General features: G+C 40.4%; 1 protein-coding gene across 3 annotated transcripts; it reads right to left on the bottom strand.

Moving 5' to 3' along the window:
- Positions 1-242: 242 nt before the first annotated feature.
- LOC115109132 (phospholipase A2 inhibitor gamma subunit B-like) lies at positions 243-11,297 on the bottom strand. 3 transcript variants are annotated; one of them, XM_029633743.2, is made up of 6 exons: positions 11,191-11,297; positions 10,315-10,469; positions 10,060-10,170; positions 9,677-9,841; positions 7,333-7,455; positions 243-758 (listed from the first exon to the last, which is right to left on the bottom strand). In XM_029633743.2, the coding sequence occupies exons 2-6, from the start codon at positions 10,361-10,363 to the stop codon at positions 532-534; spliced, it is 675 nt and encodes a 224-aa protein (XP_029489603.1). In that variant the 5' UTR covers positions 10,364-10,469; positions 11,191-11,297; the 3' UTR covers positions 243-531. The 3 variants fall into 3 exon arrangements, with proteins under 3 accessions (XP_029489603.1, XP_029489604.1, XP_029489601.1); XM_029633744.2 differs by having other exon boundaries at positions 10,315-10,450; XM_029633741.2 differs by having other exon boundaries at positions 10,315-11,040; positions 11,191-11,281.
- Between the last annotated feature and the right edge of the window lie 1,141 nt (positions 11,298-12,438).

The raw sequence follows: 12,438 nt of genomic DNA, 5'->3' as shown, positions 1-12,438 counted from the left end.
AGAAGTGTAGAGAGAAAATGAATCCACTAAGTCAAATAAAAAAGACTGTCTAAGTTTATTTTCTGTTTGGAAGGTAGCATTCTGTATGATTAGGTTCTCCCATACACTCTGTTATTATTTGGATTTAAGAGTGTTAGCTAGCTATTATCCCTATCTGTTAAAAAATAAGCATGAATTCCTAATAAAATAAAAAATATTGTGTGATTGGTTTACGTTCACAATAAGATCACACTTTATTTCCATTTTGGTAAAGTGATAGAAACTTTATTGGCATTGACAGAGATTATTTGTTTTAAACTTACAAGCAATCACACTTTATCAAATATACAGAGTAATATATAAGAAATTATTTCCTCAAGCAAGCACACTATATAATGTAACAGGGCATCATCTGGCAAATTCCATATAAACAACAGAATTTCAATTATAGTACGTATTTCACAATACATAAAAATCATTGTACATTCTGTTGTTTTGTAATCAATGCATTATGTTGTCATATGAGTCCCGATATGTTCATCTCTGTTTATATCAGATGAGTTTGCTGATAGTGAGGCCCAGCAGTAGAGGGACTAGGCTCAGTCTAATGGACCAGGCTGTGTTATGGGCTTTGGTTACAGTTACAGGTAAAGGGGCTGTGTTACAGGTGAATTGCACAAAGTTGATGTAACTTGAGGGCAGCAGTTGATCAATATAGTTGCACACGTTGGTAGATGTACAGCCCTGGATGTTCACCATATAATTGATTGAGCCAAGTACTGTCAAAGAGAACAACATATTTAGTTTTCCGAACATCTTTCTCTCATAGAACAACTCAAATCTAATTGTTTTGAATCAACAATAATACCATGAGCTCCAAAAGTATTGGGACAGTGACACATTTGCTGTTTTGGCTCTGTACTCCAGTACTTTGAAATTACACAATGACTTGAGGTTAAAGCGCAGACTGTCGGCTTTAATTTGATGATATTTTCATCCATATCGGATGAACTGTTTTAGAAAATATGTTGTCAAAAGTTTAGTATTTGGCCCCATATTCCTAGCACACAATGATTACATCAAGCTTGTTACTCTACAAACTTGTTGGATGCATTTACTGTTTGTTTTGATTGTGTTTCAAATGATTTTGTGCCTAATAGAAATTAATGGTAAATAATGTATCGTGTCATTTTGGAGTAACTTAAAAATAAAAAAAAGTAATAATAAAATATGTTTCTTAACACTTCTACATTAATGTGAAGGCTACCATGATTATGGTTAATAAATGAATGAATCCTGAATAATTATGAGTGAAGACACGACTCTGCATATGGGAATATCTTTGGTTGGTCGCCATGACATTCAGAAGCTGAGCTTCGAACTTCAAAAGTTGAGGAGTCAAAGAAATTGGATTTTGGTTAGGAAGTAAATCTTATACAATGTTTGACTCTGTTCCTATCAATTGATCTAATCACTTTTTGTCAAATAGAATATGTACAATATAAATTGAGGGTTCATAATAAAACATAATAATACAATTTGGGGAAATCGGGTCTAGACTTAATTGGTATTATTATTCATAATATTATCATTAAAAAGCCTAACTCAAAGATGAATGAGCTTCAAAACAACATAAACAACATTTTCCTAATTCCCTCAGATTAAACTAAATTAATCGAGTGGAGTCTGCCACTAGCACAGTCAGTTTAGTCAGCTCAGCTATCCCCATTGAGACCGTGTCTGTGCCTCGATCTAGGTTGGGCAAAACTAAACATGGCGGTGTTCGCCTTAGCAATCTCAATGGAATAAAGACCTCCTCTCCTGTCATTATAGAAAGAGATTGTGATATCTCACATCTCAAAATAGGGATACTTAATGTTAGATCCTTCACTTCCAAGGAAGTTATAGTCAATGAACTAATCACTGATCATATTTTTGATGTGACTGGCCTGAATGAAACATGGCTTAAGCCTGATGAACTGATTGTGATAAATGAGGCCTCTCCTCCTGGTTACACTAGTGACCATATCCCCCACGCATCCTGCAAAGGTGGAGGTGTTGCTAACATTTACGATACCAAATTTCAATTAAAAAAAATACAAAAATGACTGCGTTTTCATCTTTTGAGCTTCTAGCCATGAAATCTATGCAGCCAATTCAATCACTTTTTATAGCTATTGTTTACAGGCCTCCTGGGCCGTATACAGTGTTCCTCACTGAGTTTGCTGAATTCCTATTGGACCTTGTAGTCATGGCAGATAATATCCACATCTTTGGTGACTTTAATATTCACATGGAAAAGTCCACAGACCCACTCCAAAAGGCATTCGGAGGCATCGTCGACTCAGTGGGTTTTGTCCAACATGTCTCCGGACCTATTCACTGCCACAGTCATACTCTGGACCTAGTTCTGTCCCGTGGAAAAAATATTGTGGGTCTAAATGTTTTTCCTCAAAATCCTGGACAATCGGACCACCATTTTATTATGTTTGCAATCACAATTTATAATCTGCTCAGACCCCAACCAAGGGTCATCAAAAGCCGTGCTATAACTTCTCGGACAATTCAAAGATTCTTAGATGCCCTTCCAGACTCCCTCCACCTACCCAAGGACATAAGAGTACAACAATCGATTAACCACCTACTGTAACTGAGGAACTTAATTTAACCTTGTGTAATACTCTAGATGCAGTCGCACCCCTAAAAACATTTATCATAAGAAACTAGCTCCGTGGTATATAGAAAATACCTGAGCCTTGAAGCAAGCTTCCAGAAAATTGGAACGGAAATACACCAAACTGGAAGTCTTCCGATTAGCTTGAAAAGACAGTACCGTGCAGAATTGAAGAGCCCTCACTGCTGATCGATCATCCTATTTTTCCAATTTATTTGAGGAGAATAAGAACAATCCTACAATTATTTTTGATACTGTCGCAAAGTTAGCTAAAAAGCGGCATTCCCCAAGAGAGGATGGCTTTCACTTCAGCGGTGAAAAATTCATGAACTTCTTTGACGAAAAGATCATGATCATTAGAAAGCAAATTACGGACTCCTCTTTAAATCTATTTATTTCTCCAAAGCACAGTTGTCCTGAGTCTGCACAACACTGCCAGGACTTAGGATCAAGGGAGACACTCAAGCTTTTTTAATCGTATTTCTCTTGACACATTTATGAAAATAGTCAAAACCTTCAAGCTACATACTGGACCCTATTCCGACTAAACTACTGAAAGAGCTGCTTCCTGTGCTTGGCCAACCTATGTTGAACATAATAAACGGCTCCCTATCCACCGAATGTGTACCAAACTCACTAAAAGTGGCAGCAGTAAAAGCCTCTCTCCCAGAAAATATAAAAAACCATTGGCCTATATCAAATATCCCATTCCTCTATAATTGTTGAAAAAGCTTTTTCCCAGCAACTCACTGCCTTCCTGAAGACTAACAATGTATACGAAACGCTTCAGTCTGGTTTTAGACCCCATCATAGCACTGAGACTGCACTCTTGAAGGTGGTAAATTACCTTTTAATGGCATCAGACCAAAGTTCTGCATCTGTCCTCGTGCTCCTAGACCTTAGTGCTGCTTTTGATACCATCTGTCGCCACATTATTTTGGGTGAGATTGGGAACCCAAGTTGGTCTACACGGACAAGTTCTGGCCTGGTTTAGATATTATCTGTCAGAAAGTTATCAGTTTGTCTCTGTGGATGGTTTGTCCTCTGACAAATCAGCTGAAAACGTTGGTGTTCCTCAAGGTTCCGTTTTAGGACCTCTATTGTTTTCCCTATATATTTGACCTCTTGGTGATGTCATTCAGAAACATAATCTTAACTTTCTCTGCTATGCAGACAATACACAGCTGTACATTTCGATGATACATGGTGAAGCCCCAAAATTGCCCTCCCTGGAAGCCTGTGTTTCAGACATAAAGAAGTGGATGGTGGCAAATGTTTTACTTTTAAACTCAGACAAAACAGAGATGCTAGTTCTAGGTCCCAAGAAACAAAGATATCTTATGTTGGATCTGACAATTAATCTTGATGGTTGTACAGTCATCTCAAATAAAACTGTAAAGGACCTCAGTGTTACTCTGGACCCTGATGATTCAGAAAAATTAATCCATGTCACTTCTAAATTAGACTACTGCAAAGCTCTACTATCCGGCTACCCGGATAAAGCACTAAATAAACTTCAGTTAGTGCTAAACACGGCTGCTAGAATCTTGACTAGAACCAAAAAATGTGATCATATTACTTCAGCGCTAGCCTCTCTACACTGGCTTCCTATTAAGGCTAAGGCTGATTTCAAGGTTCTATTGCTAGCCTACAAAGCATTACATGGGCTTGCTCCCATCTATCTTTCCGTTTTGGTCCTGCCGTACATACCTACATGTATGCTACAGTCACGAGACGCAGGCCTCCTTATTGTCCCTACAATTTCTAAGCAAAGAGCTGGAGGCAGGGCTTTCTCCTATAGAGCTAATTTTTTATGGTATGGTCTCCCTATCCATGTGAGAGACGCAGACTCGGTCTCAACCTTTAAGTCTTTAAGTCTTTATTGAAGACTTTATCTTCAGTAGGTCCTATGATTGAGTGTAATCTGGCCCAGGTGTGTGAATGTCAACGGAAAGGCACTGGAGCGTCAAACCACCCTTGCTGTCTCTGCCTGGCCGGTTCCCCTCTCTCCACTGGGATTCTCTGCCTCTAACCCTATTACACTGGCTTACTGGTGCTCTTCCATGCTGTCCCTAGGAGGGGTGCGTCACTTGAGAGGGTTGAGTCTGACGTGATCTTCCTGTCCGGGTTGGCGCTCCCCTCGGGTTCGTGCTTCGTGGGCTACTGTATACTCGGCCTTGTTTCAGGATGGTAAGTTGGTGGTTGAAGATATCCCTCTAGTGGGGTGGGGGCTGTAATTTGGCAAAGTGGGTGGGGTTATATCCTGCCTGGTTGGCCCTGTCCGGGGGTATAGTCGGACGGGGCCACAGTGTCTCCCGATGCCTCCTGTCTCAACCTCCAGTATTTATGCTGCAATAGTTTGTGTTGGGGGGCTAGGGTCAGTCTGTTAAATCTGGTGTATTTCTATTTTCTTATCCGGTGTCCTGTGTGAATTTAAGTATGCTACCTCTAATTCTCTCTCTCTCTTCTCTTGGAGGACCATGCCTCAGGACGACCTGGCCTGATGACTCCTTGCTGTCCACAGTCCACCTGGTCATGCTGCTGCACCAGTTTCAACTGTTCTGCCTGCGGCAATGGAACACTGACCTGTTCACCGGATGTGCTACCTTGTCCCGGACCTACTGTTTTCGACTTTCTCTCTCTACCGCACCTGCTGTCTCTAACTCTGAATGATCGGCTATGAAAAGCCAACTGACATTTACTCCTGAGGTGCTGACCTGTTCCACCCTCTACAACCACTGTGATTATTATTTGACCCTGCTGGTCATCTATGAATGTTTGAACATCTTGGCCATGTACTGTTATAATCTCCACCCGGCACAGCCAGAAAAGGACTGGCCACCCCTCAGAGCCTTGTTCCTCTCTAGGTTTCTTCCTAGGTTCCTGCCTTTCTAGGGAGTTTTTCCTAACCACCATGCTTCTACATCTGCATTGCTTGCTGTTCGGGGTATTAGGCTGGGTTTCTGTATAGCACTCTGTGACATCGGCTGACGTAAAAAGGGCTTTATAAATACACTGCTCAAAAAAATAAAGGGAACACTTAAAATTCACAATGTAACTCCAAGTCAATCACACTTCTGTGAAATCAAACTGTCCACTTAGAAAGCAACACTGATTGACAATAAATTTCACATGCTGTTGTGCAAATGGAATAGACAACATGTGGAAATTATAGGCATTTAGCAAGACACCCCCAATAAAGGAGTGGTTCTGCAGGTGGGGACCACAGACCACTTCTCAGTTCCTATGCTTCCTGGCTGATGTTTTGGTCATTTTTGAATGCTGGCGGTGCTTTCACGCTAGTGGTAGCATGAGACGGAGTCTACAACCCACACAAGTGGCTCAGGTAGTGCAGCTCATCCAGGATGGCACATCAATGCGAGATGTGGCAAGAAGGTTTGCTGTGTCTGTCAGCGTAGTCTCCAGAGCATGGAGGCGCTACCAGGAGACAGGCTAGTACATCAGGAGACGTGGAGGAGGCCGTAGGAGGGCAACAACCCAGCAGCAGGACCGCTACCTCCGCCTTTGTGCAAGGAGGAGCAGGAGGAGCACTGCCAGAGCCCTGCAAAATGACCTCCAGCAGGCCACAAATGTGCATGTGTCTGCTCAAACGGTCAGAAACAGACTCCATGAGGGTGGTATGAGGGCCTAACGTCAACAGGTGGGGGTTGTGCTTACAGCCCAACACCGTGCAGGACGTTTGGCATTTGCCAGAGAACACCAAGATTGGCAAATTCGCCACTGGCACCCCGTGCTCTTCACAGATGAAAGCAGGTTCACACTGAGCACGTGACAGACGTGACAGTCTGGAGACGCCTTGGAGAACGTTCTGCTGCCTGCAACATCCTCCAGCATGACCGGTTTGGTGGTGGATCAGTCATGGTGTGGGGTGGCATTTCTTTGGGGGGCCGCACAGCCCTCCATGTGCTCGCCAGAGGTAGCCTGACTGCCATTAGGTACCGAGATGAGATCCTCAGACGCCTTGTGAGACCATATGCTGGTGCGGTTGGCCCTGGGTTCCTCCTAATGCAAGACAATGCTAGACCTCATGTGGCTGGAGTGTGTCCGCAGTTCCTGCAAGAGGAAGGCATTGATGCTATGGACTGGCCCGCCCGTTCCCCAGACCTGAATCCAATTGAGCACATCTGGGACATCATGTCTCGCTCCATCCACCAACGCCACGTTGCACCACAGACTGTCCAGGAGTTGGCGGATGCTTTAGTCCAGGTCTGGGAGGAGATCCCTCAGGAGACCATCCGCCACCTCATCAGGAGCATGCCCAGGCGTTGTAGGGAGGTCATACAGGCACGTGGAGGCCACACACACTACTGAGCCTCATTTTGACTTGTTTTAAGGACATTACATCAAAGTTGGATCAGCCTGTAGTGTGGTTTTCCACTTTAATTTTGAGTGTGACTCCAAATCCAGACCTCCATGGGTGGATAAATTTGATTTCCATTGATAATTTTTGTGTGAGCACATTCAACTATGTCAAAAGTATTTAATAAGAATATTTCATTCATTCAGATCTAAGATGTGTTATTTTAGTGTTCCCTTTATTTTTTTGAGCAGTGTACATTTGATTGATATAGGCTATCTCAACAAACATTTGACATTTTTTGGTCTATAGTTGCACAAATGTGATGAGTTTTTGTATCATGAACAACAAAACAAGTCACCATTGCCACTGAAGCTCAAGCACTGGTCCTCCACCCCCAGGCAGGCCACAGTGCTGTTATGCACAACGCCTTGGAAGCTGCTGTAGGAGGTACATTGTCTTCCGTTAGCCAGTGAACTCGGGGCTGTAGGAAGAGAACGGAAATGGATATCAGTGGATATTCATTCTACAGTACATTCAGTGGACATAGCTAGCTCCGGTATCTAAAAATAACTATTTTCATTGGTAATGCAATGGAAACACATTCAGGAAGCATATTGTCTTGGTTCTGATAGCGGAATTGAGCCAATGACACAGTACAGTGGGGTCTGACATTATTGACACCCTTGATACAGATAAGTAATAATGACTGAATAAAATAAATATTTTAAATAAATATTTTGTATGCAATAAAACTAGGGACATATGATTTTATACTAATAAAACTGCTCAGCGAAAGAGACTTTGTTTAACAAGTAATAGGTTCTTTCTCAAAAAGGTAGGGGTGAAATTGACACCCCTAAAAATTCATATACAGTGGGGCAAAAAAGTATTTAGTCAGCCACCAATTGTGCAAGTTCTCCCACTTAAAAAGATGAGAGAGGCCTGTAATTTTCATCATAGGTACACTTCAACTATGACTATGACAAATTGAGAAGAAAGAAATCCAGAAAATTACATTGTAGGAATTTTAATGAATTTATTTGCAAATTATGGTGGAAAATATGTATTTTTTTGCACGCTCCCTCAAAACTGAAGACATTTGTGGCATTGTGTTGTGTGACAAAACATTTTAGAGTGGCCTTTTAATGTCCCCAGCACAAGGTGCACCTGTGTAATGATCATGCTGTTTAATCAGCTTCTTGATATGCCACACCTGTCAGGTTAATGGATTATCTTGGTAAAGAAGAAATGCTCATTAACAGGGATGCAAACAAATTTGCTCACAACATTTTAGAGAAATCATGAAACGTGGGACCAACACTTGACATGTTGCGTATATATTTTTGTTCAGAGTAATCAATATATGATCTTGCGAGACAGTGATTCAGCTTTGATCTAACTTTACTTAACAAGCACCATTGTGAGAAGTGGTAATCTTCTATTTGTAACAATAATAATACGTGATGAGTAGGTCTATAAGGCGTAGGTTCTACAAGGACAAAGAAATAAACTTTGATTTGATCAGCTTGGACACATGGTTACAATATACCCTATTACAGAATAAAAGAAGACCGAGAGGTGAACTATCAATTCATATAATTTATTTGCATAGATTTTGTCATCAAATCATTTGACCAAGTAGTGAACATAAATAATTACTAAGAAGAATAGCAGGAAATTAATTTTAAAACAGCCATACAATCAATCTTTTAGTGTGGTGTATTTAGGCATCTTAATAAAATATCATCAAAATGCATTATTACCTCCAACTTGGCCTAATTCCCATTTTCAATCTCCCATACTATGGTAGACTGGGACCTGTGTCTCAACCAATAGTCAATCTAGGCTAAATATCCCAAGCAGGGCTACAGCAACTTCCAGAGAGGGTCAGGCTCTTGGGCTTTGTGGTGGCCACTCTGGTTTGTGTGTCATTGGGAGAACGGTGTCGCAGTAACCAAGTGGTCACATATAGATCTGGGTTCCATTCAGTGGTGGTCGGTCAGTTTAAGATTAGGGAGGACAATAATCTTTTTATGAGCGTGGCCTTATTTCTATTACAGCATTTTGGATGACGGTCATTCATATTCCATTCTACCAGCTCAATGTAACATCAATAGGTTTAGGCTACTATATGACACTTGCATTTTCCCTGTAGCCATCATGAGGTTGTTACAACCTAGCCAATAAAAGAAAGTTTACAACGTAGGTCCACAGGTCGAGAGAAACATTTGAGTAATCAAGGTGACAGACAGTGACACATTCAATAATGTCTTGCACACCCTTGCCTGCATCTAGCTGATCTAGGGTGTAATCATTAGTCCAACATTTGTAAACAAGAGTTTCTATTGGACAAATTCAGGTATCTGAATTTAGTTTGCTTCCGTTTAAGATTTTTTTCCCAACAGAATCGGCAGAATGAATACATCCCTGATCATACGCAAACACAGTTCACTTTCATAGCAGCCATATACAAACAGCTTGATCACTTGGGGGGGGGGGGGGGGGGTCGGAATGGGATTTAGTCAAGATACTCTAAAGAGGTAGGGTTTCAGACATTTTCTGAAGATGAGCATGGATGCTGTCCAGATGTGTAAGAAACACTCGGATCATATATTTCTTCAAACTATGACAATTGAAATCAGGACATCAAATATATTGTTGAAAACCACATTTAATTTAAGTAAAGGACACACGTCTCTTACCAGACAGAGTTTCATTGTTGCACCCATTGGTGTTACAGCAGAGCTGGTTAGAGGCAGCCCTTATGATGCCCAAGTTCCCTGACACTGTGACTTCAGTGTTAAGAGGAGTTACACAGATGGAGGATGGTGAACACATTTTGAGTACCACGGTGGTATTATCGGGACCTTCACCAGTAACAGATCCAAAACCAGAGAAGAATATATCAATTTAGAATATAATCTGATGAAATAGTATCATAGAGCAATGAGTCAATTACCAATTGAGTCAATTACACTGTAATCTTACAGGAGTGTTCAAAAGCATCCTTCATGAGGAAGCTAACAGCATCATTTAATTTGTCTTGAAGCATTAGCATGTAGTGGACAACAAACTCTAAACACACCTTTTATGGTTCTGGTTGCAGTGAGACATGTTTCATTTGAGGCTGGACAGGTAACTAAAGAAGAGTTTGTACATGCTGCATCAGTGCAGTTGAAACACTGCAGCATCTCAACTGAAAAACAAGAACATTTAAAAAAAAGTACTGTAAAGGCCATTTAGCTATGATGAATATTTACACAGGCATTTGGGAGTGATGCAGTTAAGAAACCATTTATCTTGGAAGACGCCTCTAATTGTGAGAGGTCAGTCGTGTTACCTGAGCAGAAGTGAATGCAGATGAGAGAGAGAGTCAAGATGAGCTTCATCGTGGACAGATAGACAAGCAGGTGAACAGCAGTGGTACTGTGGGCTGATCTGGGCTGATAGACAGGCAGGTGAGGTGCAGTGGTACTCTGGGTTGGGAAACAGGTCCTTATAAACCAGTGAGGAGGAGGAAATGTGGAGACAGAGATTGGGAGGAATATGAAGTAAAAGTATCTTAATAGAAAATGACTCAAGTAAAAGTGAGTCAGCCAGTAAAATACTACTAAGTATCTGTTTTTAAATATACTTAAGTGGTGGACAAAGTATTCAATTGTCATACTTGAAAGTAAAAAGTAAATGCTGAAACATATAAAAATGTAAAATATATCAAATTCCTTAATTTAAGCAAACTAGATGGAATTATATATATAAAAAACATTTAACAGACAGGGACACACTCCAACTCAGACATAATTTACAAACCAAGTAAGAATGGCAACGTGTTACTTTGATACAGTACATTAATCATACCATATTGTTGTCTTGAGTGAGCATTCGTATTCTAACTCCTGACTACTTTTAGGTGTCAAGGAAAACATATGGGAGTAAAACATACATATTTTGCTTAGGAATGTAGTGGAGTAAAAGTTAAGGTTGTCAACAGTATAAATAGTTAAGTACATACAGATACCCAAAAGAACTACTTAACTAGTACTTTCAAGTATTCTTACACCACTGGCTGAAGGATGGACATGCAGATAGTGGAAAGAGGACATGAGAGAATGCCAGAAAGATGAAAAGCAATTCTAACAGAACCACAAAAAAATGCTAAACAAGGGAAATGTTATGAATTTTGATCAATAGATTTTAAACATTAAATACAACTCACCAATATCTTGCATTAAATGAAAATGCTCTATGATGGTTTCGAAAAAGACAGACAAACACCCAACGAGGCAGGAAGTAACAGGCGTATTTCAGTGGTGGCACTTTTATTTAACAAGAGAGGGGGATGTAGAAACTCCTGTTGCGTTCATAACTAGTGGTAAAATTGGAAAATGTGCGAACAAGCTGTGTCTACCATAAACTAAAAGTACAGTTATCATGCCCATAAACAAATAATAGTGTTGAAAAACCATATTAATAGATTGTGTTTATAAATGATGTTTTGTTGCATTTAGGTGCCAGAAAAGCTGTGGAGCTCATTTCCCTTGTATGTGACGCTAGATTTCAGCATGTGGGAGAAGTCGGATCTCAGAGAGATCCCATTAGTAATTAGCAGTTGGAGGGGCGTGTACTTTCATGTAAGACAGTTTCAAGGTGTGACAGCTGGTGTGCAGGTTAGCTACAGTACATGTGGTTTGGCTGCATTACAAGTTAAAATGCTCTGCAAAAACAAAAATCGTATTGTACAACCATGGTGAATTGAAGTCTGTAAAGGAACACTCAACCCACCTATGAACATACCATACCTTCAAAGGTAAAAGATAGATGCATAGGGGTTTAATGAATCCATAGAGTGGATGAACCTAACTGGACCTAGTGATTCTGCTAATAAACACCAACTCTTAGAAAAGCAGCTAGAAAAAAATAACATATCAGTTATATCACCAGGTTATAGCAACAAGTTCCCATTTTGTTTTATACAGACTGACAAATTCAATTCTTTATTTTACACTTCATGTGTGGTAAGAGTTCAACCAATGCAAAACCACTCAGCTGACAGACAGTGCAGACTCCAGAGGCAGGAAGTGAGTGGTTGAACACAGGAAGACCACATCCTGTTATGTGCTCCACTGGCTTGTACAAACACAACACCAGAAACTACTGTGTAACCATAGAGATAGATACATAATTTATCCATATGCTTAAAACCTACTAACAGCTGTACTTTGTGGTCTATCTATAACCACTAAAATGTGTTTTAATTTAATTTGAGTGATTATTTTGTGGGAGGCCTTGGTAGTCCATTTGTAATGCAGAATTGAATTAAGTTATTATTTCCAAAGACTTTGTCACATTCCAACGAAGCCCTTTTCACAACCACACACAGAACATGGGGAGTAGTATTTCAGTGAATAGGTCATTAGGTAAATTAATAATCATGTGATGAGCCTGATGTGAACTAGCCTGGTCT

This window comes from Oncorhynchus nerka, linkage group LG25 (genome assembly GCF_034236695.1).
Source record: "Oncorhynchus nerka isolate Pitt River linkage group LG25, Oner_Uvic_2.0, whole genome shotgun sequence".
Lineage (NCBI taxonomy): Eukaryota > Metazoa > Chordata > Actinopteri > Salmoniformes > Salmonidae > Oncorhynchus > Oncorhynchus nerka.
The sequence above is the reverse complement of the archived record's forward strand: the minus strand, read 5'-3'. Positions and strand labels throughout refer to the sequence as shown.

Excerpts from the sequence above, each read along its gene's own strand:
- LOC115109132 (XM_029633741.2), bottom strand. The coding sequence starts at position 10,639 with ATGACAATTGAATACTTTGTCCACCACTTAAGTATATTTAAAAACAGA. Across the intron at positions 10,171-10,314 it reads CTGCATTCACTTCTGCTCAG|TTGAGATGCTGCAGTGTTTC; the intron begins GTAACACGACTG and ends CTTGTTTTTCAG. Across the intron at positions 759-7,332 it reads CTTGAGCTTCAGTGGCAATG|TACTTGGCTCAATCAATTAT; the intron begins GTGACTTGTTTT and ends TCTCTTTGACAG.